Here is a 27,505-nt window from a genome sequence, read left to right as displayed (position 1 = left end):
TAATGTCCATCGGTCAGACACCTGCCATCAGAGACTAGAGTCCAGGTGGGGTTATTACATCAAGCAGGGTTACTCAGCCAGGCAACTTCTGAAATATCATGCAACAACTTCTCTTTTTTGTTAATAAATAGCATTAATCAATAATTATTATTATGACTCACTGTGGTTAATGGGGGTTGGATTAGAGTAGAGAAGCAATGGTGAAATAAAAAAAAAAAAAATTGCTTCCTTTTTTATGGCCTGTTTGTAGTTTCAGTAGTTAACTAAGCAAAAAAGTAAAAAACAAACAAAAAAATGTAAATTTCTGCTTGAATTACAATGCAGTTATGAATGTAGCTGAACCACCAGCAAGCTACTGCAAAATGTTGTGAAACTACTGGTTTAATTACGTGTAGTTCACTACTCCCCAGCACTGTTTATGAATATTATATTTAATTTCTGCCAGTAGAACCCCCTAAATCCTACACACTGGACCTTTAAATTTGGTTAAAATTATCTCTAAAATGTCTTTAAAAGTATTAAATATAAATGTCTGATGCCTGTGGACATTCTGCATTTAACTCTGCACATAATGGTATTACTGTAGTGAGGTGATGAGCTGGTGGAAAGTGTGTGACTGCAGTTTGTCCCCTAGGTGGCAGTAACGTTCAGCACATCAAGTTTCACAGCTGTTTCTCTGTTTTATCAGCACAGCTCTGTGCTCAGTTCAAATGCATTGGGCTTTTTTTTAAATTCCATGTGCATGTTACTCTAACAGAGTTGACCTTATACTAATATTTTTTTTACTGCTCAAGTTTTGACACAGGACCTGGGTAAAATTGAAAAAGACATGAATCAGTGAAGACCTAATAGAAAGCATATCAACTTATGGATCCAAAAACACCATGATGATGAGCACAAATGAACTGAAATTAATTCATAGACCAAATTTAAACTGTCCTGTTTTAGTAGAGTTTTGAACAATAGGCATCCAGTGAAGGAACGTCTTCATGTTGTGTTAAGACACTCTTCGCCTAAAATTTGAGGAATGTCTGCTAGTTAATGAGTAAACCCTTTGTGGAGACAAGGGGTGGATGTAGGTGAACATTTACATAGGTGTAGATTTCAGGTAGAGACTAAGGGGACATGTCCCCCTCAATATTTGGAGCATGTGCATTTGACCCCCCCAATAAAAGCAAAAAAGTAGCAGTGGACTTTTATTTTGACAAAATTAAAGACATTTACACCATAGATGGCACAGAAAGTGCACAAATTGGTAAATAAGAATTCCCCAGAATGAAGGAAATTGTTAAATTCTCACCTGCCAAACATCGTGTGTCATGTGTCATATGTGTCCTCCCCCAGTGTTGAAATGACGCCTATGCTCCTGGACATTTATGTTTGTCAGTGATAAAAATTTCCTCCTGAAACCTGAACTTTGGTTTGGTTTGCATTCTTAACTTCTCCTAGCTATTTGGGATCAGTAGGACCCAATAAATATAAAAAAAACCATCATCAACAAGAAGTCCCAATGTCCTCAGACAAGTACTTCCTAATTAACAGTGTCTTAGCTTGTTACTGTTGCTAAAATTGGTCAAAATGTGTTGCCATATTGAATGACAAACATTATCAATCATAAATAAACAAGTTTCAACTATAAAATGTGATCAGGTTTTGTTCACTTTTGTGTCAGGATCGGCTGCAGACTGACTTGGCAGAGATGGCGGCTAGTAGTACAGTGCTGTTAGTACATGGATTAGTGTATTGTGCTCTTACTACCACAAAAAAGTGTCCACGGATGAGGACAACAGGTGTAAGTTAAACAAAATGAAGTACAAGTTGCGGGAAACCACAAATATGACGTCTCAGGAGGATAATAATGTTCTGGAGTGTTTATGTGCCACAACATGTTTGTCTTAGTCATTGAACTGTTGCACTTTTAGATAAAACCCAAACTAATGTAAAGATAAAAAGGTCAGTCCCTTCAGCTGGAGCATTCAAACATGGCAAGAAAAATAAATGATGAAACCCAATGTTGCCAGTAAACTTTATCTAATGAAAGTCTCGCTTTTGTTGCTTTCTGTTGGATATAAATGAAGCTGAATGAAGCTTTAAGGAAGTTACCATTTATCTCCAGTGTCAGGGTTTGTGTTTAGTCCTCAGACCCCTAACAGAGCTGTCTCTCTCTCTCTTAGACACACACACACACACACACACACACACACACACACACACACACACAGGTTTATGATAATGAGGAGCCTCAAGGCGCAGGGGGAGCTGGAGCCATTTTCACCATTCAAGCGGAGTTAGGCGGACGGAGCGGAGGTGCTGCTGCTGCTGCTGCTGTTGTTCCCGGCGTGTGTGACTGAGTGTGTGTGAGCTGCTCCGGCCAAGGTGACTGCGGGTTTACCTCCTCCAACCAGCCGGAGTGACCGGAGAGAAGTGCGCCCGCTGAGAGCATGGCTCCTCTGCAACAAAGGGAAACTCACAGGCGGAAAGTTTAACGGAATAAGGAGCTGCGGAGATTCCCCCTCGGAGAGCCGGCTGAACACACACTGAGGAGCGATGCACTTCGTTAACTGGGATTTGTTGTTGATTTTCTGGTGGTGTAAACTGGTCTCGCTGGCGCATTGTTACACCGTTCACATCAGTGAGGATGCGGGGCCAAGGACGGTGGTGGCCGGCATGGAGCAGGGCGCACGGTGTACTATGGATCAAGTCCTCGCTCCTAAATTCACGGAGCGGTTCCTGGGGACTGACGCGGCGGAGGGCATTGTGTTTGTTTCGGACTCGGTAAAGTGCGCCTCGCTGCGCTCCAACCCTTTTACCGTGTACACTGTGGCGGACTGCACGGACTCCGGCTCCAGGCACCTCCTCACCAGCCAGTACGACGTGCATGTTCACGGTAGGAACTGTTCAAACAAGCGTAAAAGGAAACCACAGTGGGACATGGAGGTGCTCAGTTTGTTTAGCGCGCACAGCCAACACCGCTCAGAGTGCCACCAGGCAGGCTCTGCTTTATTTGCAGTGGGGGGTCTGCTACCTGGAGAAGTGATCCGCTGCAAAGTCACCAACAGCAGGGACTTTTACTTCTCAGAGGGGGACTTGTTTGTGTCTGAGACGCTGTGCTGGAGGGAGGACACACTCCTGGAGCTGGACCTGCTCTGTGATGTACTCACAGGAAGTGCAAAAGTCAACCCCATCTCTGTCCACTGGCGTGTGGGGCAGGGCCCCTTCAGGCAGGGCCACATAGGGAAGCTGTTAAAAAAGGCAGCTCAGTCTGATTCAGGGATTGTGAGCAGGAGGAGGAGAAGCATCAACAGCAGCCCCCAGTTTCAACCTCCCATGTACCAGGTGTCTGTGGCAGAGAATAAGCCAGCTGGGACTCCTGTTGTTGTTTTGAAAGCAGTGGATGTGGATGAGGGAGAGGCAGGCAGGCTGGAGTATTTCATAGAAGCCCTTTTTGATAGCCGGTCCAACAATCTCTTCGCTGTGGATCCGGCCAATGGTGCAGTGTCCACAGTAGAGGTGCTGGACCGGGAGACGAAAGACACCCATGTGTTCCGTGTGACAGCGGTCGACCATGGCACGCCACGACGCACAGCCATGGCCACTCTTACTGTCACAGTCAGTGACACTAATGATCATGACCCCGTGTTTGAGCAGCAGGATTACAAGGAAAGCATCAGGGAGAATCTAGAAATAGGCTATGAGGTGTTGACTGTGAGGGCCACAGATGGGGACGCACCTGTTAATGGGAACATCCTTTACCGCATCATCAATAGTAACGGGACCAATGATGTGTTTGAGATTGATTCGAGGTCTGGTGTAATCCGCACCAAAGGTCTGGTAGACAGGGAGGAGGTGGAGGCCTATATGCTGTTAGTTGAGGCAAATGACCAAGGTCGTGACCCCGGGCCCCGCAGCGCCACAGCTACTGTCCACATCGTGGTTGAGGATGACAACGATAATGCTCCCCAGTTCAGTGAGAAACGCTATGTGGTCCAGGTGCCAGAGGACATGGCCCCTAACACAGAGATCCTGCAGGTCACCGCCACAGATCAGGACAGAGGGAGCAACGCTGTCGTCCACTTCAGCATCATGAGCGGAAACACCAGGGGACAGTTTTATATCGATGCTCAGACAGGTAACATGGACCTGGTGAGCCACCTGGATTATGAGGCGAACAAAGAATACACTCTAAGAATCAGAGCTCAGGATGGGGGACGCCCTCCGCTCTCTAACATCAGTGGCCTGGTTACAGTGCAGGTGCTGGATGTTAACGACAACGCCCCCATTTTCGTCAGCACCCCTTTCCAAGCCACCGTGCTGGAGAACGTGCCCCTGGGCTACTCCATCATCCACATCCAAGCCGTGGATGCAGACTCTGGCGACAACTCCAGGCTGGAGTATCGGCTCACTGAAACCACGCCAAACTTCCCCTTCAGCATCAACAACAGCACGGGCTGGATTGTTGTGGCAGCCGAGCTGGACAGAGAGAGTGTAGACTTTTACAACTTTGGAGTGGAGGCCCGAGATCACGGCTACCCCGTCATGTCCTCCTCAGCCAGCATCAGCATGACTATTCTCGACGTCAACGACAACAACCCAGAGTTCACTCAGAAGGCGTATTACATGCGACTGAATGAGGATGCAGCCGTAGGGACCAGCGTGGTGACAGTGTCAGCTGTGGACCAGGACATCAACAGTGTGGTGACCTATCAGATATCCAGCGGAAACACTCGCAACAGATTCTCCATCACCAGTCAGAGTGGAGGAGGGCTCATTACCCTGGCGCTGCCTTTAGACTACAAACTAGAACGCCAGTACGTCCTCACTGTCACTGCAAGTGATGGTACACGTCTTGACACCGCTAAAGTGTTTGTTAACGTCACTGACGCCAACACACACCGGCCTGTGTTTCAGAGCTCGCATTACACCGTCAACATAAACGAGGACAGGCCTGTGGGCACCACTGTTGTGGTGATAAGCGCCACTGATGAAGACACAGGTGAGAACGCACGCATCACCTACTTCATGGACGACAGCATCCCTCAGTTTGACATTGACCCTGACACTGGAGCTGTCACCACGCAGATGGAGCTGGACTATGAGGACCAGGTTTCCTATACTCTCGCCATCACTGCTCGAGATAACGGCATCCCACAGAAGTCTGACACCACCTACCTGGAGATACTGGTGAACGACGTCAACGACAACTCCCCACGCTTCCTCAGAGATCACTACGTGGGCTCTGTCATGGAGGACGTGCCAGTGTTCACCAGCGTCGTCCAGGTTTCTGCCACTGATAGAGACTCTGGGCTCAACGGCCGTGTCTTCTACACCTTCCAGGGCGGGGAGGATGGTGATGGAGACTTCATAATAGAATCCACCTCTGGCATTGTTCGCACACTGCGTAGGTTAGACAGAGAGAATGTGCCTGTTTACAGCCTGCAGGCCTTCGCTGTAGATAAAGGCGTCCCTGCTCTTAAAACACCAGTCAACATCCAAGTAACAATCCTAGATGTGAACGACAACCCCCCTGTGTTTGAGAAGGATGAGTTTGACATCTTTGTGGAGGAGAACAGCCCCATAGGCATCGTGGTTGCACACATATCAGCCACAGATCCAGATGAAGGCAGCAATGCACAAATTATGTATCAGATAGTGGAGGGAAACATCCCAGAGGTGTTCCAGCTGGACATCTTCTCTGGGGAGCTGACAGCACTCATAGACCTGGACTACGAGACGAGATCTGAGTACGTCATCGTGGTCCAGGCCACCTCCGCCCCGCTGGTCAGCCGTGCCACAGTCCACATCAAACTTGTCGACAAGAACGACAACCTGCCCGTGCTGAAAAACTTCCAGATCATCTTCAACAACTACGTGACGGACAAGTCGAGCAGCTTCCCCACTGGAGTGATCGGGCGCATCCCAGCGCACGACCCCGACGTCACAGATCAGCTCCACTACAGCTTCGAGGTGGGAAATGAGCTCAACTTAGTGCTCCTGAACCAAAGCACGGGAGAGATCCAGCTGAGCCAGGCCTTGGATAACAACCGGCCCCTGGAGGCGTCCATGAGGATCTCAGTGTCAGGTGAGACTACATCACTCTTTGTAATTGCAGATTCCACCCAGTGAGTGACACACAGTGCAGTGAGAGGAGAAGGTTTGTTCCTACTCTATTTCCATTAACATGTCCTGTCTCTTCATTTACATTTATGCTTCACTTCACCGGGTAATGGAAGTGATGATGACTTAAGTATGTCTTCCTTGGCTTCAGTGTTCCAGAGTGATTTCCCTATAATAGAAATATTCATGAAGGAGGATTAATATGCACTGCAGGATATTTGTAAGCCACTCTACTTCCTCACCCTCCAGAGAAAAATCACTCAGAGTGCCGAGATATATTTAAGCATATAAATTCTGTGATGTAAATTGTTTCACTTGTTTTATGGAGAGGGGCGTCTGTAGTTTTTGCACCCCTCATTGAGGAGCTTATACAAGCCTGATTTAACTCTGTCTATTGTGGAGATTTAAATAACTGTTTGTCTGAGCACGTCTGTATCCTGTGGGATCAAACACTCGAGTGGGCAGACTGATCATGCCCCATAATTGCCCATCATTTCCCCCTCCTCTCCCACATACAATGAAAGACCTAATTCAATTACGGCCTATTTTCATGGCTTGTTTGGATTCAGAATTAAGAGCTGACATTCTTAAAGTGTTGTATTGTTTGGCTGGTGTGTTTTTTCTTCTTCTAGTCTGATAGAAAAGCTGACATGTAGCGTTCCTAGCTCACGAGTGTTTAAGGCCGAGGTTGATGCTGCAATTAAACATAACAAGAGTTAGCTGAGATGTCAGTGTTTGCGCTACTGTTTTTGACTTTCACTATATGAGTAAGAAGAGTAGATCTCAAAACAAGCCTGGCATTTCTTTTCCATTCAAGCTCAGTGCTGGTATTGTCTCTCCTAACCTACATGTCTTAAACCGCCTGCATTCCCTGCACCTTTAATTTGCATGTCAGCACAAATTACAGTTTTATTTGCTTCAAAAATGTGACTGAACTTGAATTGCACCCACAGAGAGTGGGGGTGTGTGTTGTCGTTACCCTCTGTTGGAGCTTATTTGACGCAGTGTGATCCGCTGTAAATCTGCCTTCTCTTTGACCTTGGCACAACCTGAGAGGGAAACGGAACTCAGGGAGTGTTATTAAGAGATTGAGTTAAGATGAAATTAGGTAATTAATAAGTAGAGTGAGGATTAAAGAGGCAGCTCACTCCACAAATCAAAAATACATATTGTTCTTCTTACCTGTATTGATATTTATCTGTCTAGATAATTTTGGTGTGAGTTGCAGCATGTTGGAGATATCAGCCATAGAGATGTCTGCCTTCTTTCCAATATAATGGAACTAGATGGCACTCAGCTTGTGGTGCTCAAAGTGCCAAAAATACTTAAAAAAAAACCTCAACAGAAACGTCTCTTTCCAGAAATCATGACCTTGCCACATGCCTTGCTGTGAGCAGTTTCATGTAGGAACTATTTTCTACATCACTCCACAAAAGGAAGCGTGCATCTACTGCGAACTCACCTAGCAACACTGAGCTAGTTAACGTTACAGCTCATAGAGGAGGATGCCATTAATGTTTACATCTCACGCTGTCACAAACCTCTCGCCAATGAGTAGATGCACGCTTCCTTCCTGTTGATACAGTTGGTGGGTGTAGTTTGACAGAAAGAAAATAGTTCCTACATGAAACTGCTCACAACAAGATCTGTGGATTATCTTGAGCAACCAGATCATGATTTCTGACAAAAGACGTTGCTGTTAATTTTTCAAATGCTTTGAGCTCCACAAGCCGAGTGCCATGTAGTTTCATTATATTCAAGAGAAGGCAGACATCTCTACGGCTGATATCTCCAACACTTGGTAGCCCACATCAAAATAATCTAGACAGATAAATAGCACTACAGGTAAGAGGATAAATATGTATTTTTGACTTTGGGGTGTACTGTCCCTTTAAGGCTGGTAGGAAGCCTGGGGTTTGTTTGATTTAACTGAATGAGACAGTGGAGGTGTTTTCACATTTGTCGATGACACTGAATGGCAGATACTGTATGGTCTGAGTGGGCAGTCGTTATAATGGATTGGAGCTGAGCTTTGCCTCTCTGGAGAACAATAGTGGGCTGTCGATTCAGGGGCAGGCGCTGCAGCTCATACCAGGCCGTGGTCGGGGGCAACAGCTGTGACTCCACCATGGACCAATTAGAGGCTGTGTCTCCCCAGCGCGTCCCGCACCTGCTGGGGTTTATGTGTCAGTACCCCTACAGGAGACAGAAGGAGATGGAGGGAGGCAGGAGGACAGAGGGGGGAAGGGGTGGAGGAGGGGGGGGTGAAGTTACGGTTGTGGAAACTGTGATCATGTTGGAAAATACAGTCGTACTGTAACAGAGCAGGGGAGGCTTTAGACGGGCTGTTGGAGGAGGAGATGGGGTAGGATGATGAGCTCCTCCAATAGATGCTGCTGACCCCAATTTTCAAAGGCTTCTCCCTCCAGGGACCTCCCAAGTCTTCCCATTATCTTTCTCTTTATGCTGCCGTTTAAGAGGCCCCTTATGATGGACGATTTTTGATGGGCTCTTTTGTATGTTGTTGGACAGTGATTAACATCATTTCTGAGCGCCGCTCTTCACAGTGAAATGGATGCAACGGCTCAAATGTAGCTTCAAGTTTAAAGTGTGGCTTGAGCAGTAGCTTTTGGAAAGGTAACCTTTAAATAATCCACAGATTATGATGATCTTCTTAAAGTTGAATTCAGGGATATAATCCACTACACTGACCCAACTCTGTGACATACAGTAATTACTTATCAGATAAAACTGATCAAAAAGATAAATAAAAAGATGTACAATTATTCAGTTACATTAGGATTATCATCTCAAGATCTCAAAAGTGAAGTAACATTATTTAAGGGCATTTAAATGTCTGATTTTGTACTTCAAATTAATAATCAAATCAATAGAAATCTATAATCTTAATCCCCATACTTTTCAACATATGTAACATATGGCATTTATGCATGATGCTGTTACTGTAGCGACCCACGGACATTTTAATAACCTGGGTAATCTTAAGAGGGTTTAAAAGCTCAATAAAACCAAGTAATATGATTTTAAATTAAGAAAAATGATCAGTGCTAGCTAAGATAAAGCTAAATTATATCTAATTTTAAAGGACAAAAGGTCAAAGTATTGATAGTCTGTTAGTGATATCAGTGTCTTTACTAACTGGAAAATTTCACTTGAATGTAAAGCGTGTATTTCATGCTGAACTCTCCAGTACTTACAGAGACTCCAGTGACTCCTCTTTAGCCTGTTAATCAATGATGTATAATCAGTATCTAAAAGATTAAATAAAGATCAATCACACACACTCACATCAATTACACCATAAAGATAATGGCTTACCATTAAGCTACCTGAGGAGCAAATGAAACTGAGTTAAGTGATGGAGATGAACTATATTCAAAGCAGCACAGCTTGAGTAAAACTGACTCAAACATTTATGCTAATTTTATTTGTCCCTGCAAAGACAGAAAGAACAACTAGGAAATTAATCTTTGCAACAAAGCAAGTTGATAAATGTGACAGAATGAATACATTTTTTCCTCCAGTTAAGTTTGATATTTGGACTAATCTCCAAACGGAGAATATTGGCAGTCAGATTGGCACAATAATTATTCAAAACCATAAGCAGGCACTTAAAAACACATCAGACAGTCACATAAGTCTGAGATCCTGTCGCCCTGTTGTGTATTGGCAGTGTGCACCGGCATGAATTAGTGATTAGAACAATTTAATTATCTTAAGGAGTCAGATTTACAGCAGTGGCTGCAAGCGTTGGGCCTGCCTCCGTACTAAATGTGAGGAAGGAGAATGGTACATTTATTTTAGGGTTATGTGTGAATTAATTTGTGTTGTACTGAAACTGATCACAGGGATCCGTTGAATTCTAGCTCACATTTCTGTCATGTTGAGAACAAAACTGATCTGCGAGCACATGTTTTATTTGCTCTGACATCTGCGTCTCGTCCCTCGTCAGGCCAATCACAACCATTTGTCTAATATGGGCCGGGTTTAATTCGATGACAAACATCTCGTGGAGCCTTTGCACTTAACACAAAATATGTGATGATGTCATTTTTGGCTCGAACAACCTTGCACCAGGAACACAATGGCGAGCATAAACCAGGCCCTGAGGAAAGCAGCTCACCCTTGCTTACAGTTTTCCCAGTGGCCACTTGTGGTACTGCAGCGAAAAAATCCCCTGAGACATCTTTAAAACTGTTGACAAGACACCTTGAACTGCAAACAAGGTCAGTTATGACTCTTTCGATTATGAATTGTTGATCCATTGAGGTTTTATATTTGTAGAATTTCCTCACGCTGAGAAAAGGGCTTTAAAAATCTGTGACATCATCACAACATAAAGTCTGTGAGCCGAGCGGGAACTTGTGGGTGGGGCCAGCAGGAGAAATACTTCTGTGCATATTCAGTGGTCCAAATACCGCGGCAGTAAAAACAAAAGCTAGAAACTTTTTTGGCATAGGACTGAATAGCCGCCATCTTGGGATCCAGTATCTAATTATTATTATACATCCATAGCATAAACTTAACTTAGGCTCGTAAAGAGGAGCACCATTGCGGCATTTTCAAAGACAACCAAGATGGCTGTAGCTGATGTGAAACTGTCTGTTGACGCACTATATTTAAATTCTGAGGGACACTCATTCACAGATATATTGATGCTACACCATCACAGCTCATCTGTCGCTTAGTCTCACATCTCGTTGATCTGACTGGTTGAAGGTTTGTCCAGTTGCATCCAGGGGCATTTTGTTCTACAGCCGTTGATTATCGCTCTTCGAAATTGAAAATAAACTGAGAGGTTCTACACTAAAGGCTTTTTACATATGGATGGCGTCACGAATAAATGACTTGGCAATGCAAAATACTCCCTGCAAATATTTCACATCAATACCGTTCATACCGGTGATGCAAACTGCACCAGTTGTTGTTCTTTTTTGTGTCAGTTGCCAGCAGGTCCGCCATTGTTGAGAAGTTGTGATGTGACGTTTGTTCCGCACAACGTGATAGGCTAGTGTCTTTATTCACAATGTTAAAGCTCAGAAAAATCAACCTTGTTCCGGAAAGAAATTACATCATAATATACGTTCTGTGTGAAGGTCCTCATGACAAAAGCAACAGTTGAAAAAAAATGTATTGGCATGCCAAATAATGGCATGAAAAATAAAACACTCCCAGTGCGTAAAGGCCTTAACTTGCATTTGTAATCTGGTCCGGTGCTGTCTGGCTACAAAACTGACACGTGTTGATATTCCTCGTGTGTCACTTCTGTGTTATGAGGATAATTGTGGTCACACTGCAGAATTGAGAGGCTGCTTGTCGTCTGAGGGATTAGATTTGCTGCATCTGTATCCTGGGATCTGTCAGACCAGTGTTGACATACTCAGGGGCTGATCTACTGTTCCCAGGCAAGCGTGAGCCTGCATAAATAGGTGTTTGCATTTGATGGTAAAATTTTTTTCCCCTGCTTTTCTTTCATCCTTAAAGCTCTGTTAATTTCCGTAAAGAAACTGCAGCTAATCCTTTCATTATCCCTCATTTTTGAACATGTTATTATGCTTCCTGGTTTGAATGTGAGGTCAATTTGTTGTGTTTTGTCACCATTATGTTGATGTGTTAATTCCTGGATGTCTCTTGCTGTATAAACTGACTCTGTAGGAGCGACACGCCTTAATCTGAACCTGTGTGGCAAATGTACTATACATTCTTACAACTGTGCCATGAGGACACTTTGTCCTTGTTTTAATCAAATTCTGAATCCAAGCCAATACCATGCCCTGCATGCTTACATTGCAACGCCAATGCAGAGATTTAACAGACAAACACGGCTCTGCAACTAATGATGGCAGTTTGATTCAGCTCACATCACACTGCAGGTTGTACAGACGCTCAAATTACATGGTGGACAGCAGATATTTTCTGGCTCTGGTCACTGTGGGGAGGGGAGGGAGACCCTTTCAAGTTTCAAGTGTGGGTCTAAAGTGGCTGCGGATGCGCCAAGGTTAAACTACTTTGTTGTCAAACTTGTCTGAGCCAAACTTTTCTGGCATTGAGCCCAGCTAACTGGAGCAAACAATGAATATGATTATATGTATCAGGTTTGTGTTTCTCTAATATATTTTGTGCTGTATCAACTTGTTTTAAATATTTAGATGCTCATTTTTTGACGTCAGTATTCTACGTGGTTGAATGTGTTTGTGTTAGAGCCCCTCTGCCCTCTGCCCCTCACCATCCTTGCATAGGATTATGCTACAAGACTGGAATTTTAATGGAGGAGACTCTCTGCTTCATCACATATCGTATAAGTAAGAGCCGAGACATTCACAGCCAGCGTAATTTCATTATAATCTATTAAACCTTTAAGCTGTCTGTGGAGGGACTTTCTCAGGGGTTTGTCTTCTGTAATACTAGCCCATCAAGCTGCATAAATCTGGTATACTTGTCTGTGTGTGTGTGTGTGTGTGTGTGTGTGGCCTCCAACAGCTGGACCTCTCTGATTGCTTTCCTCCTCCTCGTCATATAATTATTTCACTCAAGCGGAGCGCACCTTGGATTTCTGCGTTCTTTATGGTTGATGAATTTCTGCTCTCCGTATGGCTGATTCATAGGATTCAAAGTCACAGCTTGCGAATGTTTTCCTGTTGTTTAGTGCGACTGGAGTCATCCGTAATGTGCCCCTTTCATTCTTCCTGCCTCCCTGGATGGCGTTAGTCACACTTGCAGGCTTGCCTGGAATGTTTGTAGCACTGTTTCACTCCTTTTTCCTCCCTTTAACATCACCTATCACCTTGATCCTGTTTCTCTTTCCCTCTTTTTGTTTGCCTGTCACCATTCCCCATTTTTCTCCTATCTACCCGGGTCTATAGCTCTCACCCCTGCAACCTCCACTGTTCCCTCCCATCATTTCAAGCCCCCCCCCCCCCCCCCCCCCCCCCCCCCGTCTCTCCCTCCTTTGACTGTTGTCCCCCCCTCGCTCCCCTGTGAAAGGAAGAATGCCTAAGAGAAATGCTTTGTTAAGCACCCAGTTGTCATGGTGAACCTAGCAATGCCTGAGAAATTCCTTGTGGGTGGGGACGAGGGGTAAGGTCCCTTTTGTGGAGTGAAGATGGGGGGAGGGGAGGCACATAAAAGTTCTAAAGAGCAACTGTCCCCCTCTCCCTCTTTCCAGTGAAGCATGTAGGGCTTTCTTTGGACCTGTAATGCTCCGGGACACACTGACCTGTCCTGCCGGCCGCTTTCACTCTGCAGGCATTTTTACAGGACATGCAGCAAGTCAGCGGACACCTGACTGCAGATTAAAACTTTCCATATGAAGGATAAAGTGTAGTGTAGCATGTGGCAGGTGTCAGAGGCCCCCTGTTTTGAAGGCGTTAGAGAGTTTAAAGCTCACAGTGATACGATAGTGTCGTCTTCAAGCTCTTTGATTTGTGACACAGATGCACTCAGAGGGTATCCGATTTCTTTCCGCAGCACAACATCCTCCTGCGGGCCTCCACGCTTGGTCGCATCCAAGGTCCAGAGGAGCTGAGGTGGGGTGAGGGTGAGGGTGAGGAGGGGGGAGGATGACATCATCTATGTGTTAGGAGGGGAAATTGTGTTTGGGATTAGGGCTGGTGCATCGCTGGGGTGAGGCCTTGTGGTGCTTGCATATATCTCGGCGTTGTCCTGCATTGTCCTCCCCATCCCAGCAGACAATGGGAGTAGGCTCTGTCTGGGGCTAACCCCCCCCCCCCCCCGGTCTGTCTTTGTGTCCACTTGTTTTCCCCAGTGCTGCCATCTTCACGACAGTTCCACCGGGCCTGCTATTCATTCGTGAATTATCCTATTTACTGTACAGTCTGATGCAGGCACTTTTTAAAATCCCCTCTTCAGTCAATCACTGACTGAGCACATATGATGAGGCTCTCGTATAGTGATTCCCAACCAGCGGCACTGAGACCTCAGGGGGTTTCAGCTGTCGCCAGGGGGTGTGTGGTGAGATTGTAGAGGAGCTCCAACTAATTTGAAAAACATAGAATTTATGATATGATTAAAAAACATATACACATACTGTTATAACTTCTGAAACAATAGTTGTTGTGACTGAGGGCATTAAAAGAAAGAGAAAACAGTTGGCTAAAAGCAACGTATAAATGGTTAGAAGCCTCAAAAATACTGAATAAACAGTTTATATCGTCATAGATAATGGTTGAAATGGTTAAAAAAAAGGGCTATAACGGTACGTAAAATTCACAATTCTGTTCTTTATGTCGTCACGGTTTGGTGCAAGTTCAGTACATCAAAAAGAAAAAAAGAAAAGAATAAAATGCATATGGATACGTTCATTTTGAACAGACAAAGTCAGACAAAATCTTCCTGCTGGGAGCTGAGGTAACAGTTTACCCACTGGCAACTTTGGCTAACTATTCTCATTAGAAATAAAAGGAGGATTTTAAACACTTGTGTATTACACTGTACGAACACTAAACAAACGCTTAACTAAAAGGCAGCAGGACACAGCAGGCTATAAAACTAAAGGATCTCTTATGGTATTAAATTGAAAAAACTAAAATACATAAAAAAATTAAAATGAAACGAGTGCATTCGGAGTTTTTCAGTTAATTTAGTTAGTTAATCATCCAGGTGATTGGCACATGTGGGTGATGCCGTTAAATTTGTGTGTTTGATGTGTTTTTATTCACATTTATTCTAAATCCATTGACAACACTTTGCCTGTTGCTGTTGCAGCTGACATGGAACCTGCTGGCATGTCTTCCAGCTTCAGCATTTCATTTGCATTCCCCATGGTGTGACTGACTTGCATTGCCAATTCCCTTTGAAGGGCTAACCTCGGCATATGTTGCGAACAGCGTACGGCTAACGGTGAAGATACACTGGATCCACTGACATATGTGAAGCTGATGGATCCTATTCATTTTTTATGGAGAGCAGGAGATCCGGCTGCATGTTAGATGTTGGAAGTTGACTGACCATTTCCCGTATCTGACTCGACCTAAACTTCATGCAAAAGAGGTCCGTCAATCACAACATGAAACTCACATCGTACAGTCAAACTATGCTACTCCTTGTCTTAAATATCTTCAGAAACATATTTTAGTGTGCTGTTTAGCTGTAAAATGAGAAGTTAGTGACAGTCGAGCCAAAACCAAGCACCACCCACCAGCCAAAGTTGGACCAATTGGGTTTAGGCACATCTTTCTGTTTGGTTACCGAATTTAGTGTATCTCCATCATAAAAGTTTCCAGGCAGAACTTGTGCTAGTGAAATTTGGTTCAGAATTACTCTACATACTGTGTATTCTGCATGCACTGGACTGTGACTCCGGTGCCCTACACTTTGTTAACAGCCTTAGTTCAAAGTAATGGATAAATAGTGGCAGTAGTTTACTGAAGTAGATGTTAAATAACTAACAGTATGGATTTGATTGAAGCATCCATCCTGGCCACGCTGACTGCAGTGCAAATGCAAATACTGACAGCTCAGTTGTATGAAAATATATTTGTAACAATATCTACTTTTACTTGATTAATAGTGTTTAACAACATCCAGCTTTAAATCAGTTCAATTAAACACAACATGCTGGGCGGTGTTGATGAAGGGGTACTTGAGTTCATCTGACAGGGCTGTTTGGGAACCACTGGTCCAGCACAATAGGCTGCTGTAAAAAATAATTCCAGACCTCCACCGGAGAACAGAAATCACTACAAGTACGTGTTTCTCACAGTGTGAAGGTGACAGATTATGTTTCTCTAACAGGCCGTTACCTTTACGCTACATTGCGCTCATTTAGTATCGAAGCAGACTGAGATTTGACAGTGACCTGGTTTCATATGCTGCCGTGCAAACTGTCAACATTAGGCTGTTAGACAAGAGGGTGAGAGGTGTGACTGGTAGAGGTGGTGAACCATAATGTGCAGGGGTTTGAGATGTTTCATCACCAGCTGATTTATATTGATACTGACAGGAAGAGTCGGGCTAACGAAACAGATGGTTTCCTCGTGAGCTGCCACGGTGGTACAATTGTGCTTTCACAGTTTGGTGGCACTCAGTGGAGGAGAGTGACTATTTATACTGTTCATTTATAGAAGCAGGTGGATCCTTTTTTTTATTTTTTTTCACTTTCAACACATTTGAATGTTTGTTTTTCACAAAATAATTTACTTGTGACAGCATTCACACTTTAAACTGTCAGGATAAGTTAATGTAATAGCACGTTTTTAATGTTGGTATCAAACCAGGAAAATGACTTTGAGTTGCTGCCTGCTCCGTTTCTTTAAAGCTTTTTAATAAATGACAAAGTCGTTATTGTGCTGCTGGATGCTAAGTATCCAATATCTATCAAATGGCTATTGGTCTGTTTGAATAACAGCCTCTGCTCTGTCACGTCTCCGCATGCTAATGTCTCTTTACTATTGCGCTGACAGCAGTTTTCCTTTGATATGCAAATGTTCTGATTGGAGGAGTTCTGGTCCTTTTCTGTGGCTCTAAAGCCGCTTCTCTAAAGAGGAAGAATCTGAGGAATGTCCCCTTCTCTGGGTTTTCAGATACAGCAGTAAAGTGTCATCAGGGGATGCTGTGGTGTGGCGGGGTCCGCAAATGAGTACGAATGGCCTCTCTCTGCCGTAGTCAGCTTTCCTCGTGAATGGAGGAGTCAGGAGAGGGATTGTGGCTTTGCTCTGACTCCTCTGGATTGAAATCCTTGGGCTGACATTGAGCTACAGCAGCAGTTTTCATTATTGACTCCACATGCACTGTAAGGAAATGGGTGCTGTTGTGTTGTGGTTATCACTACAGCTGATCTTTGGGCTTTTTTCTAACTACTTAGGCGTAAATGCTCCGCAGAAGAAGATAAAGTAACAGTTACAGCACTATTAGATTTTTTTTAATCATTTCAGAAACAAGGTCAGAGACGTATGAATATTTATTTAACCCATTTAGACCTCACACAAACAAACCGTGGAATTACGATGCTGAGTGTAATTTTTGTTGTAACATCGCTCAGAAACAGATAACAGCAGATCTGCAGCGTAGGAGTTCGAGCACGCCGTCCACTCCCTCCTTTGAGAGTGAGATTTACAAGTAGGTTTCCTGTAGTACACGAGCTGTCGGTGTTCAGATGTGTTACCACCTTTTTTTCCCCAAACAATTAAACCAACAATTAAAGTTCTCAGGCTGGTGGAGGTGAGGAGCTTTTATCCCAAATAAAGCTCCAGTCCGCCTCAGTCTGCTGTCATTGTGCTCTGAAATTTCCCCGGAGCGGAGGTTGTTCAAGAATGTTTTTGGTGATTAGAGAAGCTTTAAAGTCGTCTCAGCCCTCATGGCAGGCTGCTAATTTCACATCTGCCTCAGCTTCTAAAGCTAGCCATTATAGTACTGCTGTTTAGATTATATGGGAAAATATTAGATGGTTTATATTTATGTGCACTTTAAATACACAGTGAAATAATGAATTATCTTTTTAAATGTAACCTTTATTTAACCAGAAAAACCTCTTGAGGTTAAAAATCTCTTTTTCTAGACTGTCCTGGCCAAGACAGGCAGCAACATAAGTTACAGACAAAAATACAGATTAAAAATGTAAAGCTCTAAAACAAGCAACATAAAACAAGATTACTACAAAGAAAAGCCAAAAAGAATATTAAAATATACTAGATATGACCCATAAAAACGCAAAAACGGCAGTTACACATGAGTACAAAGACCAGCTAAGACGCATCGTGACATTGGCATATAGAGGATTGTGTCCAAAATCCTGCAACAGTGCTTTGACATGACCAAGAGGAACCGATGAGCATAACTTTAAGTCCTTCTGCAGAAGATTCCACATATAAAGAGCTGCATACATGAGTGCTCGCTTGCCAGACTCTGCGTACCCTTGGTACAGACAATAAAAACAGGTTTTGTGAATGGAGAGCAGCCATTTTCAATTTCTTGCTTAATGTACACACATAACTATGCTGGAAGTAGGCCAGAAATAGCTTTGTGAACAAAAGAATGCCAATGAAAAAGTCTACAAAATTGTAATGAAAGATCATCCAACCCAGGCATACAGGGTACAGAGATGAGTTAGTGGCTTACTGTTGGTAATAAATCTCAATGCACCATGATACACAGAGTACAAAGCATGCAAACACTGGGTGGGTGCATTCACATATAATGCATCTCCATAAGAAAATGTATTTTTCAGGTTTAAATTATATTAATAGTTGATGTAGCACTTTTTTTCTCTTCCAGTTAAATATTAGAATATTTTGATGATTTATCTTGAACTCGGGGGCGTATACATAAACATATCCAATAAAATGTAATGACAAGTTAAACTCAATATATGTAATTTCTGCCGCTGCGGGTCTGTCAATCAAAACAACAACGAAAGGCGGGCTTTGATGATGCGGTGAAGTAGCGTGGAATCATGGGAGTTGTTGTCTTCACTGTTAAACAATCACCACTGTAGTTGAAAGTCTATCTGACTTGACTCAGGCATCATGGTCAAGACATTATGTTCACAGATGAGGACATGTCTTTAAGGTTTTTTTTACGTCAAGTTTAGTCACGTTTGCCAACTTACTTCATCACTCTCGACGAACAAAGGAAACGGGCAGTTACATTGAAAATTTCTGTGGGTTTGAACATAGTTGAAAAGATTTGGAGTAATGTAAGTACACACCTCAACAAAATATAACACAAGTCTGGTAGTTTTCAAGAAATTTTACTGTGGAAATGTTACATATGATATCTGTAAGCCTACCCATCATAAGAAATTACACCTGACCACTAATTTTTGGTTTTTAAATATCTTAGAAAATAAATTAAAAAAAAATAAAATGGGAATTATTATGTATTTATTTCTATATTTGTTTTTAATAGTCTTTAGAAAATGTTTTAAAAATATTGAAAACTGTCTGTATTATGTAGGTCTTTAGGAATTTGGATTTATGACCTCAGTGTTTTTTAAAAGCATATTGAACCCGGGTCTTGATTCCTGATGGTGCTGCTGTAGGTAGATGAAGGCCTGGTGGGAGTCGTTAAAGTGTTTTATGCAGAGCGTGGTGCTGGTGCTGGTGGTGGGGGGGTGTCATTTTCAGCCGTTGCTTGTCTAGTGGGGGGTCAGGAAGAGGGGAAAAGGGGTGGGGTGGGGTATAGTGGTAATGAGATGAAAACCCTGTCCCTCCCTTTGCAGTGCTTAGCCTCCACCCCCAACCAGTCATCGGTGTCCATTCAAGCTGCAGTTGAGTGTGTTTCACCTTTCAGCCCTGGTTAATTCAAGCAGGCCGCCCCCCACCCCTCCACCCCTAGCCGCATTTTACTGCTTCCCTTTTGATCACCGTGACTTGAGATTCCTGCTTTTAAATTAAATCAACACCAAACGAAGTGCACTTTAGTTTTAATGAAGGAGGCATCTGATAAGCTTGATCTAACAGATAGGAGACTATTTTAAACACTGCCAGAGCGCTGAACCACACAGCTCCAGCACCGTGATAAACTTCTGCTTCCTCGGTCTTTAACCCACATCAGCCCTCATTAGTGTCTGAGTTTTTTCTTTTGTCTTTGTTGGAGTGTTAATTGAACCTCAGCTGGCTGACTGGTATGAAGGTGAGGATTAAGCCTGTTGTCCTGCTGGGTGCTTTCTGTTCCTGCATGTTCACAATCAGGTGGAAGGAAATCAAAAAGTTCATTCCCATGATGTTAATAAGATCCAAAGCAGCAGAGGAAAATACTCTTTCAAGTGACTTATATGATGAGGTTATATAGGACAGACTGTTAGGGCCATTGCAGGTACAAAATAAAATACAGAGCGTTTTCCATGGCACTCAAAGACACTTTACAGTAGATAAATGCAATCATACAACAGACTACAGTAAAATACACACATCATTCACACATTTAAAGACATTTTGAGAGATGAGTTCATTTGAATTGTGCGAGGTTGGTGTAGTCTCAAATGTGTTTGGGGAGAGAGTTCCAGAGGGAGGGGGCAGCGTTGGAGAAGGCTCTGTCACCAGAGGTTTGGTGTTTGGTCCTTAGTGGTGGTGTCAGAAGGTTGGCATCAAAGGTGCGTAGGCTTGTGGGAAGGAGTGTGGCAGTGGAGTAGGTCAGTGAAGTAGGAGGGGGGCCTTGTTATGGAGGGCTTTATAAGTGAGGAGAAGGACTTTGAATTGGATGTGTTGTGGGACAGGAAGCTAGGGGAGCTTGTCAAGGATAGGGGTGGTGTGATTGGATCTACTGGAGTTTGGACTTTGCATGGTGTACCTCAGGACACATTCACATTGGCGCTATTTGGTCTGCTTTAAACAAACCCTGGTCCACTTCCACGGATAGTTCAGTTCGTTTGGAGTGATGTGAACACTCATTTGAACTCTGGTGCGGACCAAATGAGCAGACCCTGGTCCGCTTGAAAACTCAGGGTGTCATTTCACTTGCAAGTGAACCCTGGTGTGGTTCGCTTACAGTGGGTAATGCAAACGGACTATCCAGCGAACCAAACAGAGGAAGTGATGTAGAGTGCAGTGCATTTTGGGTAGAAAAAAAGACAAAGCCAACAGCGCAAACCAGGAAAAGCAGAGGTAGAAAAAGAAAAAGTTGGAAAATGTCTCATGGGCAGACGTGGAGTAGTGAGGAGGTGCAGTTATATATGGTCAGAGGACTATATATCACAGTTGCTCGTGGCTACCCACAATGGATTTCCATTTTTGGTCCTGGCCAATCGATGAGCCGGGTTTTCTTCTTCCTCATACTGTTTTTTTCTTCCTGGTCAGTGGTCGTTTCGGTCAATACCAGCCCCAAACGAGCAGCTTTTGTAACTGTGTGACATTATCCAGGCGGTTTGGTCCGCTTTAAAAAGTGCAGTGTGAAAATGAACCGAACCAAATGAAGGTGTGAAATTTTTCAGCATTCACCCCCCCCAATCGAACCGAGTCCCCCTGACTATCCTAGTGTGAATGCGCCCATAAAGAATGCTGTTACAGTAGTCAATTCTGGATGTGATGAAGGCATGGATGAGGGTTTCAGCAGAAGAGGGGGAGAGTGATGGGCGGAGACTATATTTTTTAGGTGGAAGAAGGCAGTACATTTTTTTAAACAAATTTATGTGGAAAAAAAAACCTTTGGAAAATAGTATTTTCTTTTGTCAAGGAACCACATCGTTTCACTGAGCAAGGCTGGATCAACCTCATACCCAGCCAGCCTAAGAGGTGTTAAATGATGATGGTTTGAACATCTAATCAAGACATCCTGTAGTTGTTAAAAAAAGGTTTACACAGTTTGAATTCAGCAGCTTCGTACACCCTAGATCTGAAAATAATTAGTCAACTAATACTCTTTTACCAGCAAAATTAGCACGTATATGTAGGTTTTTAAATGTGGGAAAACTTACTAAAAACAGGAAATAGACTCCTTTCCCATTGCCCATAAAGTCTGAGTATGCCTTTTTTTTCTGGTGTGTCAGATTCAGCGAAACGTTCAAAAATTAGCGTGTCCACCTGGGTGTTGTATTTCCATCACTGCCGGCTGGACATGGAGCCAATAAATAGCTGTGACTACTGCAGAATAATCTGCCCCAGGAGTGAATCTAGACTGTAACTTTCCCATTAAAAGCCAGATGTTAGTGTGGAGATTTTGTGCAATGGGAAAGGGGTTTAAGTGTAAAAGTAATAAGCCAACATGGACTCAATCATGACATGAACCCCAGTCTCCTGGGTAAAAGACCTGTGCCTGACCTGTTCATTCACCACGACTTCCTCCCTGTGTGGACTTTGTTGCACTTTTTACTACATCACCTTACGCAAATTTATGGCTTTATAATCTCAGAGATAGTGTTTCTCAGTAAATTTACAACTTTAATCTTAGAAATTTTGAGTTTTACTAAGCTTATTAGCTCAGATTTGTTTTTCTTTCTACCTACAATGGCCCTAATACACCATCCCAGTTACATGGGATGGGTCAGTTTGTAATCATATTTAGGTATTTTTCTGAATGTAAATAGTCTGTTTCTCACAGAAATAACACAAGCTACACCTTCCTTTTGTTTCCAGTTACATTGTGTGTGTTTGAACAGTTGTGGCTCCAGTTGTCTGGAGTGTGTTTCAGCCCCGTCTGTTCTCACTCTCGACCAGATTTACAGTTCAGTGGGCCCCATGTCGACAGGGCCCAGCACCTGTAAGGTTTAGTCTCAAACTGGCCATAAACATGTCGAGGTGACGACACAACTGAGCCGCTGATCTCTGACTGTGGAGGGAAAGAAGAAATTAAATGTAATGCATTAGTCAGGGTCTCTCTCTCTCACACACACTCACATACAGCAGCAGAGCAGCAGTAATTAATGTGTGTGATTCTCAGGCTGTTCCAAGGGCAGAGTATTTAATTGTAATTAAATTAAACTGTGTCCTGTTGTTGGCCCCACAGGGCCTGAACTCTCAGGTCATGGCTCTGTGGTTTGTTTGGGTGGTGTGTGTGGTGTGTGGTGTGGTGGAGTCGTCTCTCTGTGACCTTGTGTGGACTCAGTGGTCTGGTGTTTATCAGCAATATGCAAATATGACACTTCTGATGGTGGTTTCACACTTTATTAGCTCGTTAACAGTGTTTGGTACTGTTAATACCCACTGCAGAGGCGGGACAGCTGTTCCTCTGGTTTCAGAGTGGACTGTGTTTCAGTATGAGGAGGTTTCGATTTCAGTGTGTGACAGGACGGCTTTTTACGCTGCATTATATTTGCCTCCATGGATTGTGTGCTTGGGATTAATACCTGAGGACACTATCAATAAAAAGGAGAGTTATGTGTTTGAAATCCTTATACTGGCATGTAAAAAGGCAATTACTAGGACCTGGCTGAAACTTGACCCTCCAAGTCCAGGACAGTCGATCTAAATTCCTACCAAACTATATTATACTAAAGCAAGGTCAACATGTGCAGCGCTGGGATAAATGGACAGACTGTAAGAGAAATTAGGTGCTATTTAGTCAGCTGGTCTGAAGACATGTATCAAAATTTGTAAACTGGAGGCAGTGGTCCTTAATTAATTGAATTGAATACTTTAAGTTCACTGAATAATTGAAAAATTAACAACTATAAAGTTTAAAAAACATGATGATTCTCCAGCAAGTTGCAGCTTTTTTCTATGATTTCCAAGCAGATCTATGGATGTTTATTTGTACAGGACATCAGACAAAAATAAAGATATCCTGTGTTATCTAAAAAAGTGTGTCCCCCGTCCGTGTGTTCAGATTTGACAGAGTTGTAACTCACAGGAGGTGTATGAGGTTTGACGCAAATTGCGACAATCAGGCGCTGAGGATTTTTAAGTGCCTTAATTGCTTCCATGAGCACCTGTCCCTTTCACCTCACACAGCATCTTCGTCTCATGTCTCTCCCTCCGCCCTCCCTTCAACTCTCACAGTATCGTACTCTGTGTTACATTATTATTAATGTCACATATTCAGTGCTACTGAAGATTTTAAGGATTTCGCACAGAGAAAATGAACTTCTAAAGAAAATTAAATTGCACATGGTTTTGCTGAGTAACATAAAAAAGGATCAATGTGACAGATATAGGTTCAGTTACCATCTTTGATTTGTTATTCCTGATCTGAGCATGTGATGAATCATGTGATCACCTGACAGCTCTTACTCTTACGCTTTGCTGTAAGTAGGAGTGTGTCTCTTGATAAATGTGTCTTATCCTTGTCTTATTATTATTCCCTTTCAGCGAAACATTTTTTCCCTTAAGTCGTCTCTTTAGTACATTTTTAAGTGTAATTCTATGAAGTTTGATAAACATGATCCCCGATCTCACTGATCTGATCCTGAAACAAACAACCAAACACAAAGTAACACTCTGCATCCTCATTTCTGAATCATAAACTCATTAAAAGCTTGTAAGTTTGCAGAGCGGCTTGCTGGTTGGAGCGAGGCTGTGAACTGCAAAGACATCCACAAGCCTTTTCCCTCCAAAGTGATTTTTAATTTATGATCTCCCTATTGATCTTGGAAATGGGACCGCGGCTTTGCGCTCTTTGATGTAGTCAGTACTCAGTGCGTGCTGCACATACTGTAGCGTACTGATGCTGAACAGCTAAGACAGGCTTTGCTCAACCTCATTACCTTCTTACCCAGAGGTTCCCTCTCATCATGACACACTTCTGCACAGAAACACACAGCGGCCTCTGAGGGAGTATCGGCCGCTGTGGATCATAGAATTAACGCAGCTTTGTTTGATTGTGGCGTTCTCTACGTGGAAGCATTAGACGTGTGATGAATGGCTGCTTTAGAGAGCTGCTTGAGTGCGATTATTTATCGTCTCTCCACTGTCATGATGATAAATGGTATTTTTATAGTGTCTACAATGTGTTTCCCCTCCCCGCCATAACTAGAGGGTGTTTTCATTGGCTCAGTGTTTAACCTGCACATTAGGAGGCGGAGCAGAAAGGTTTGGAGGTCATGTGTTTGTGAGCAGCTGCTCTGCTGAAGTTCCTCTGAGCAAGACACACTATGATGGAGATTTACTGTATATTCACCATTAGCCTGGTGCATTGCTTGTTTATGTCACAACTCCTGCGCCAGGTGTCATGGATTAAATTTTCTGCTTTTTTACAACCACTTTCTTGATCTTCTGAATGCAGCTTTCTGTTTTTGTTGATGAAGTCGACTGTCGTACTCTAAGAGTGTATCTCCCACAGTGGTGAGTAGAGTACTAAAAATCTATACTCAGGTAAAAGTCCAATTACTCCCATAGAAAATGACTCAAGTAAAAGTGAAAATTACCATTTGAGAAACCTACTGAAGTAAAAGTAAAAAGAACCTGGTTGATTAATCAATCGAAGAACAAGTTACTCTCCACTTAAATATTTTTAGGGTGTGTGTGCCAGTGTAAAGTAGGTGAAAGCACTTGTTGACAAAACTTTTTTAAACCAATGAATAACCCTACCCCCTCTAATGAGGGTTAATGAATTTAAAAGACCAACTGACCACTTGATACCAGATAAGTTGATGTCATTATCATAACATTGGATTAACACATGAAAAATTAACATACAGGTAGTCTACCAGTAGCTAAAGGCAGTACTTCCTCTGTAGGCAGTAGTAGTAGTTTGTAGTTTGTCCGCTGACATGAGAAGGGCTACACATACTGTAACACACTAGTGTTTCAATCAGTATTGTGACTAACATTGCTTGTTAGAACAATGAATGACTCTTAACAACAAAGATAAAAGTTACCGACATAAAAACTGTATTCTAAAAGTTTAAAAGGTGACTGAGTAATGATGTTAAAACCCAAAAATTCCCCTGATCAACCCAGCGTTTCTTGTTGCAGAGCAAGCGGCAACCTCCGACACTCAAAAATGAGGTGGCAAAAGCTGCAGTTCATCGAATGGCCACTTGAGGCTGGCTCCAAGAGCGAGTAAATACTCAAAGACCTCACTGTTAAAATGCCCAACTTCACAGCATAAATAAACCTGTTAACAGCCTGGTACAAAAAATGGTTTTGGTCTCTATAGCTAATTTCCCCCTTCATGACAACTGTATATAACTCACTCTCTTACATTTTATTAAGGCCCAAAGTTCCGCATGTTTAAGGGCAAGGCCACTTGAGTGACAGGCTGTCTGTGAGGTGTTGTCAAAGAATAAGAGTCGCTCTTCCACAGCTCCAACCTCTGATTCAAATATGGTGACCTCTGACTCCTAAAAACCGAGATGGCAATGGCCGAAATGCCAAACTCAAGGCTTTAAAACGGCAGTCCAAACCAATGGGTGACGTCATGGTAGCTACGTCCATTATTCATACAGTCTGCGCAGAGACACAGAGACTCAAATCCTGGAGAAAAACAGATGAGAAAGAACTGGAATACATAAAGATGTCATGTCGGTCGTGTGTGTGTGTGTGTGTGTGTGGGGGGGGGGGGGTCATCAGGTTAGCAGTAAACTATTAATGTGACAGTGACCAGTGGAGCTATTTTAGCAGCATGTGGAGAAATTGTGTTGTTTGTTTTGTGTCATCTGATCAGCTCTTCTGATTGGCCTTCAGTTTATGTAGAAGAAATATCTGCCAATAACAATCGATGGCCAGTCGATCAGAGCACCCATATCTGCAGGTGTTGAATTCATAATCTATTTTCATCCGCCGATGCATATCAGGGAACACTGCTAACATTAGCTAGCTAACTACATCTTTATTTACAGTTTGTGCAACTTAGTGTGTGCTTGCAGAGGTTAGAAAAGGTGTTTTTAAAAGCAGAGATCTCCATGTTTTTCAGGAGGTACAGCATGTGCTTCACAACTGTTGGCTTTTTTAAATATGGACAGAGGTGTAGTGGACCGTATGTGCAGGTATATGGGGTGTACCCAGCCTTTTTCCTGGCCGTTTACAGTATACCCATTTATTAGGCAAAAAGGCATTGGAATAAATACAACAGTAACTTATATCCACTTCCCCCTCAGTAACCTACCCATCTACCTCGTAGTACACCCACCTCATCTACTACAACTGCACCACTGGATATCGGTATAAAAAGTGCGGCCATATTGTCACTGGCAGCTGCCTCTTGTTCTGGGTTTTGCTCCATCATCATCACATTGCGATCAAAAGACAGGTGGTGCTTCTTTTTCTTCCAGCCAGCTGGAAACTTGACATCTGCAGTAGGCTTGCTCCTCATACCCCCCCCGCCCCCCCACTCAGTCCCTGCATTAGAGCAGACTAAGTGTAACAAACACAAATATGGCAAATGTAGTGAAGTAAAAGGTAAATACCTGGCTCACAAATATGCTCGAGTAAAGAGAAGAAGTGCGGCTTAAAAAAAGAAACTTAAAATGTACATGTTCCTTATGAAATAGACTGTTTCACTCATGTGTGTATCTTGAAATGCATTACTCCCCACCCCCGGAGGCTGGCAGCAGAAAACCACACAGATTCTGTATTAAATCTTCTGCAGACTTATCTGTAGAGGAGGAGCAGGTTCAGCCCACTGACCTTCAGTCCTGTGAAGGTGAAGCCTTCATTCGCTGTATCCTTTAGTAGCTTGCTTTTGCAGCATGTTGTCCATTTAGTTTCTTTTTCTCCTCACACAAACAGTAAAAAAAGACTAAAAACAGAGAGAGGAGGGCATAAATAACTGATAAACTGTCACAGAGGAGCCTCTGGGAGAGAGGCTCGGGCTTTCTTGCGGTGCTGTTGTGGGTGATGTCTCTGTCCTCGCAGTAATTTGGTCACACAGTCCATCTGATCTTTATCCACCATGACTTTGTTGACATTTTCTGGGATTCAACTGGGAGATTTGATGGCAACTTTGTGGTCTAATTAGGCCAGTCTCCCTGATTTGTTCTCTCGCTCTCTGTCTCTCTCAGCAGTTTATTATCCCAGCCACTAAGATCCCCACTGGGCGT

General features: G+C 43.2%; 1 protein-coding gene across 3 annotated transcripts in view; it reads left to right on the top strand.

The window, feature by feature from the left end:
• The first annotated feature begins 2,248 nt into the window (after positions 1–2,248).
• The window catches only part of celsr2 (cadherin, EGF LAG seven-pass G-type receptor 2), a 94,673-nt gene continuing 69,416 nt past the window's right edge, over positions 2,249–27,505 (top strand). For 2 of the 3 annotated variants that reach the window (XM_033626540.2, XM_033626539.2), the window contains exon 1: positions 2,249–6,079. In XM_033626540.2, coding sequence (XP_033482431.1) covers positions 2,548–6,079 — 3,532 coding nt within the window. In that variant the 5' untranslated portion in view covers positions 2,249–2,547. The remainder of the gene's footprint in view (positions 6,080–27,505) is intronic. The other variant, XM_033626541.2, reaches the window with a different exon arrangement.

Source organism: Epinephelus lanceolatus, chromosome 1, assembly GCF_041903045.1.
Source record: "Epinephelus lanceolatus isolate andai-2023 chromosome 1, ASM4190304v1, whole genome shotgun sequence".
Lineage (NCBI taxonomy): Eukaryota > Metazoa > Chordata > Actinopteri > Perciformes > Serranidae > Epinephelus > Epinephelus lanceolatus.
Note: the sequence above shows the minus strand (reverse complement) of the source record. Positions and strands in the feature narration are given on the sequence as shown.